Below are 6,276 nucleotides of genomic sequence, written 5' to 3' on the forward strand. Positions count from 1 at the left end.
CTTGGCTTCGTTTGTGGCACGCTCAGGGGAGGCCAGGGATTCAACAACTTGGGAGTAAACAGTAAGGCAGTTGTGCAAGCGCAGTGTCTAGGGAAGTTTGCCCTGCCTCCCCCTGGTGTGCAGAGAAACTGAGGCTTTCACTCACAGGTACCCAATCCATAAAAATGTGAGTGACACCTCTCTGAATTACTCCCCTGGGCTCAAACACCTGCACCACTTGGAGCTGGGTTTTTAAGAACACCAAAAAGATTGCTCCGTGGCGGCAGAGCTTTGCCTCTGTGCAAATCCCTACGGGGGCAGTAGCCTCGGTTGATTCCTGTTTTTCTCCCCCACAGGAGGCCAACTCTGCTGGTCACATTTTCCATTAATCTTTACCTGCCCCTGTGTGTGTTTTCTGAAACGTTAAGAGCCTCTCATTTAAAAAAAAAATATTTATTTAAAACAAAGTTGCTGGGCAGAGGGGTTTCTGGAGGTACCGTAACAAGTCAGGTTAAAAACACATCCTACCAGCCTTGGGAAAAGGCAAACACTTTCTTCTATTGAAGCCCAAGACTCATTGGCAAACACAGGCCAGTCCCAGACCTACCCGAACAGCCTTTGAACATCTCTGCCAGCACTGTCTGGGATGAACACCCCATCATGGTCCAATACTCAATTGCCTGTGGAAGGTGGCAGGCCATCAAATCTCTAGAATTCAAAACTTCCAAACTGAGAGGAACGGTTGTTGGGTTTGGGCTGAGGTTTATAACCAATTCGGTCATTTATCATTTGTTCTCGACTCTTGTGGTCATTGCTCAGACCAATAGCTCCTTCTCCATCAGTGGCTCCCACTACATCCACATCTTCACGCTGCTTCTTACAACTCTGGGGGGGGGGCAGAAAAAAAAGTGATCAACTAAAATTAAGGACAATGGAAAACTAGAGAAACTCTTCCGTGGAAGGAATGTTAGCACTGTCAAGGAGATGTCCATTTCAGCTCTGACAACTGACCACAGGGAGAGCCTTCAAACTGTGAAGGTAAGGAAAAATGTTAGGTAAGCTGATTTTATTACAGAGAAATTTGCTTACAGACTGAACAAGTTCATTGGATGTTTTTGGATAGCCATAAGGATGAAAATTAGGGCTGTCAAGCAATTAAAAAATTAATAGTGATTAATCGTGCTGTTAATAATAGAATAGCATATTTCAATATTTTCGGATGTTTTCTACATTTTCAAATATATTGATTTCAGTTACAACACAGAATACAATGTATAGTGCTCACTTTATATTTATTTTTGATTACAAGTATTTGCACTGTAAAAGAGAAATAGTATTTTTCAGTTCACCTAATACAAGTACTGTAGTGCAATCTCTATCATCAAAGTTGAAAATGAATTATGTACAAAAAAATCTGCATTCAAAAGTAAAACAATGTAAAATTTTAGGGCCTACCAGTCCACTCAGTCCTACTTCTTGTTCAGCTCATTGCTCAGACAAACAAGTTTTTTTACATTTGCAGGAAATAACGCTGCCCGCTTCTTGTTTACAGTGTTATCTGAAAGTGAGAACAAGCGTTCTCATGACACTGTTGTAGCCAATATCACAAGATATTTATGTGCCAGGTGCGCTAAAGATTCATATGTCTCTTCATGCTTTAACTACCATTCAAGGGAACGTGTATACATGGTGATAATGGGTTCTGCTCGATAACAATCCAAAGCAGTGTGGACTGACACATGTTCGTTTTCATAATCTGAGAAAGATGCCACCAGCAGAAGGCTGATTTTCTTTTTTGGTGGTTCGAGTTCTGTAGGTGCTGCATCGGAGAGTTGCTCTTTTAAGACTTCTGATAACAACTGCCACACCTCGTCCCTCTCAGATTTTGGAAGGCACTTCAGATTCTTAAATTTTTGGTTCAGTGCTGTAGCTATCTTTAGAAATCTCACATTGGTACCTTCTTTGCTTTTTGTCAAATCTGCTATGAAAGTGTTCTTAAAACAAAGATGTGCTGGGTCATCATCCGGGACTCCTATAGCATGAAATATATGGCAAAATGCAGGTAAAACAGAGCTGACAACATACAATTCTCCCCTAAGGAGTTCAGTCACAAATTTAATTAACGCATTTTTTTAACAAGCATCATCGGCATGGAAGCATGTCCTCTGGAGTGGTGGCCGAAGCATGAAGGGGCATATAGATGTTCAGCATATCTGGCACGCACATATCTTGCAATGCCAGCTACAAAAGTCCAATACAAATGTCTGTTCTCACTTTCTAGTAACGTTGTAAATAAGAAGAGGGCAGCATTATCTCCTGTAAATGTAAACAAATTTGTTTGTCTTAGCGATTGGCTGAACAAGAAGTAGGACCTGTAGGCTCTGAAGTTTTACAGGGTTTTGTTTTTGAGTGCAGTTACATAACAAAAAAATTACGTACATTTGTAAGTTGCACTTTCAAAACAAAGAGATTGCATTACAGTATTTGTATGAGGTGAATTGAAAAATACTATTTATTTTATGATTTTTACAGTGCAAATATTTGTAATAAAAATATACACTTTGATTTCAATTACAGCATAACATATGAAAATGAAGAAAATCAAAAATTAATTTTAATCACGATTAATTTGAGTTAATAACATGAGTTAACTATGAATGAAAGCCCTAATGAAAATACCTTGTCCCATAAATGTTAATATACGAGTCACAGAATTAAGACATCTCACAACCTGCATGTATACAAATGGCTATCAATTAATAAGGGTGATGCTACAGTCACACAGGTGCATGGCAGTGCACTGCAAGTTAATGATTTCCACTTCATATGGCTTGCATGGTGCAAGGCACCATTCAGTGCCTTGCATGGTGACAAGTTTCAAAGTGGTAGTTGTGAAGTACTCCTCCTCCTTTTTGCGGATACAGACTAACACAGCTATCACTCTGAAACCTGCAAGTTAAGGGACACCAAGTCTTGCTCAGGATGTGTTTAGTGATAAAGTTACTCACAAAATTGGGGGTGGAGGGGTCGGGTGCACAACCGTTCTCTGAAGAAATGGAGAAAGCCTGTACATTCCCAATTATGGGGCTATCATTCCAGGCAGGGATTCTGATGGCTCTGAAGTTTTAAGGTGTTCCAGAGCTTTTCACAGAACTACTGCACACCTATAGCCCCAAGATTCCCAACTAACATCATTCTATGTTTTCAGTGTAAATATTATGCTTGTCCCAATGGCTACAGGTGCATGAATACAAATGTCATTCACACAATGATAAACCTACATTAACATCAATGCTCCTCTGCACCACCTACCCTACCAGAAATAGATAGATCCTCTCTCCACTCACCGATCCCCTCAGGGACCACCTGAGCAGATAGGCAGGCCATGCAAGATATCCTGGAGGTCCCACAGTTAGGGTCCCAAAAAAGCAAGTTCCAACATCAGAATTCTCCATTGAGAATGACAGGCCCCAGAGGTACCAATTTAGGGACTGTCAAATCAAGACTCCCAGCTTCACTTGACTACTGAGAAGAGGAGAGAAGTCTAAGATACACATCAGCCAAATGATCAACCAACTTGAACTGCACCCAGATGTTAGCTGGAGGCTGTAGAGACTGTAGAGCAGAGCAGTAAGATGCTCGGTACATGAACCATCACTAAATGAAAAGGCTGCTGTTCTGCACTAGCTGAAGTTTTCTATTGGTTTTTGTACATGCTTGTATACTGCTGCAGAGTGAGGTTCTACTCTCAGACAAGCCCCATTATGCACAGGTCCGAATTACCAGGGGTCAATCACCTGGTTTCCATACAGAGGTGTCTCCAGAAGGTTTACTCTCACCTCAAGATCCTTTCTAATGCTCTCAAACTCTTCTATATCATCTAGTTTCAACTCCAGGCGGGTTGGTTTCCGACGCAGCATTTCGAATGCTTCTCAGACAAACTGGTTCCTGTCTGAATTTTTAATAGAGGGTCAGCAGAACCTGGCTATCTTGCACCAGTACAGGGGTTGGCAAACTTTTTGGCCCGAGGACCACATCTGGGTTAGGGTGACCAGATGTCCAGATTTTATCGGGACAGTCCCGATTTGTGTGTCTTTTTCCTATATAGGCTCCTATTACTCCCCACCCCCGTCCCGATTTTTCATACTTGGTATCTGGTCACCCTAATCTGGGTATAGAAATTGTACAGCAGGCCATGAATACTCATGAAATTGGGGTTGGGGTGTACAAGGAGGTGAGGGCTCTGGCTGGGGGTGCGGGCTCCAGAGTGGGGCTGGGGATGAGGGCTTTGGGTGTAGATGGGTACTCCAGGCTGGGACCAAGGGGCTTGGGGGCAAGAGGGGGCTCACGGCTGGTGCAGGGGAGAGTGACTCAGGCATGCAGGCTCGGGGCAGCACTTACCTTAAGTGGATCCCAGAAGCAGCAGCATGTCCCCTCTCCAGCTCCTACGCAGATGCGTGGCCAGGTGGCTCTGCTGCGTGCTGCCTTGTCCACAGGTGCCACCCCTGCACTTGGGGTGGGGGCAGCATGCGGAGCAGAGCCTCCTGGCTGCCCCTACCTGTAGAAGCCAGAGGGGGAACAGACCACTGCTTCCCGGAGCCATGCAGAGCAGCTCCCGACCCTGTGCCCCCGATGGAGCGGGGCAATCCCAGGACCTCACTCCACAGCGAGCTCAAGGGCTGTATTTAAAGGGCCGGCGGGCCAGCTGCGGCTCGCGGTCCGTGGTTTGCAAGGGAGACCCAGACAAACGTCCGAACGATGTAAATGAGCCGGTAGCTAAGTAGGCTGTAGCAGAGACTACTTGTCTTGTTACTCTGAAAACTGCAGCTTGGTTTTAATTAGCTAAATGCTCCACAGCGTGAGAAGGGCCTGCGAGCTGCCGCTGCAGGAAAGGGAGGTCTGAGCAGGGGCCTGGCACGGGGCAGGCAGGTTAACGAGCTGCCGCTGCAGGAAAGGGAGGTCTGAGCAGGGGCCTGGCACGGGGCAGGCAGGTTAACGAGCCAGCAGCCCCCTGCAGCCCCAGCGCCGGCAGCCTCGCCCTCAGCCGGCCCGTTGGGGGCGGTACAGCGCGCAAGAGGCCCCTCCCGCGCGCTCAAGGGGCTGCCCCCGGCAACAGGCTCCCCAGCCCCTTTCCGCAAGGCGCCAATGGCTGCTCCTCCCCGACCGCCCAGTCGCCGAACCCCGCCAAAAGCAACACGGGCCCTAAACCCCTGCGCCCCGCCTGGACCACACCCCAGCAGCCCCGCGCACCTCCGGGCCGGCGCCGGCACTCCCGCCAGGCTCAAAACCGAGCAGCACGCCCCCCCCGCCCGTACCGATGGAGTGAGGCCCGCCCGTTGCACCTGCTCTCGCTCCCCCTCTAGCGCAGGTCCTCGCGTGGCCCCCGCCGTGCGTGTCGCCCCGGCGGCCCGCTCCCAGCGGGCCCGGCTCCTCCCGGCGGTAGGTCCACTCGGGGCGTCTCTAGGGCGGCGGGGGCGTTGCGCAGCTTCCCGTCCAGTGTCGCTGCGGGAGGCCGAGTCGCTGAGTGCCCGCCCCCCGCCCGCCGTTGCCAGGTGCTCGTGGGGGTGAGCGTCTCAGCCGTGCCTGTCAGAGGGCCGGCTCCGGAGAGCCGTGCGGGAGCGGAGAGTTTTTTGGCGTGGTCTGAGTGGGTGGGCTGGCAGGACAGGCCCCCACGGGCCAAGGTGTCTGTGGTGGAGCGCACTGGGCCATCCTCACAGGGGCAATTCAAGGACATGTCCTGCATTTCCTTCGAGAAGTTAGTTGCTGAGCCTCTGCTTATGTAAGAGAACCAGTTGACCCGGGCAGCCCTACATCTGTAAGCGAATGTCTTGCTGGATGTGTAGCTTTTTGAACATAAGAGAAATGGGTTTGTCCATGTCAGGATTTCCGACACTGCCCACTTACAGCGCCAGCCACCGGCAGAACTTGACAATGGCAGAGGTAGCACGCTTTATGCTGGGAGCTCACTTCGTATTAAATAACACATGCACCCTGAACAAGCGAGTGAGCTTACTGCCCAGCAACAAGCACTTCTATACTGGCTTTTCAGCGTTAAAACTTGTGGCTCCGCTGGGTGGAGGGTTTCCACAACCAAAAAAACCAACACAGAAGTGTTAGCTACTAAAGTAGACACACAGTTCTTAGTGATCATTTGAAAGTAGTGTATTAGCTGAGTAGTGAGAACTACTTGGCTAGCAACCCAGTGACTAATACCTAGACTTACTAATGCTTTTTCATCGTTAATCTCAGAGCATTTATCCTCATTGTACAGATGGAAACGAAGCAATAGAGTGTCTG

General features: G+C 48.2%; 1 protein-coding gene across 1 annotated transcript; it reads right to left on the reverse strand.

Annotated features, from left to right (window-relative positions):
• Positions 1–421: 421 nt before the first annotated feature.
• On the reverse strand, positions 422–3,957 carry CDC26 (cell division cycle 26). Its single transcript, XM_032778971.2, has 2 exons — positions 3,819–3,957; positions 422–864 (listed from the first exon to the last, which is right to left on the reverse strand). Exons 1-2 carry the CDS (start codon positions 3,897–3,899, stop codon positions 688–690), a joined length of 258 nt encoding a protein of 85 aa, XP_032634862.1. The 5' UTR covers positions 3,900–3,957; the 3' UTR covers positions 422–687.
• Positions 3,958–6,276: the final 2,319 nt, after the last annotated feature.

This window comes from Chelonoidis abingdonii, chromosome 24 (genome assembly GCF_003597395.2).
Source record: "Chelonoidis abingdonii isolate Lonesome George chromosome 24, CheloAbing_2.0, whole genome shotgun sequence".
Taxonomy (NCBI): Eukaryota; Metazoa; Chordata; order Testudines; family Testudinidae; genus Chelonoidis; species Chelonoidis abingdonii.

Coding starts and splice junctions, on each gene's coding strand:
- CDC26 (XM_032778971.2), bottom strand. CDS start 3,899: ATGCTGCGTCGGAAACCAACCCGCCTGGAGTTGAAACTAGATGATATA. Junction 865..3,818: donor GCATTAGAAAGGATCTTGAG/GTGAGAGTAAAC, acceptor CCCCCCCCCCAG/AGTTGTAAGAAGCAGCGTGA.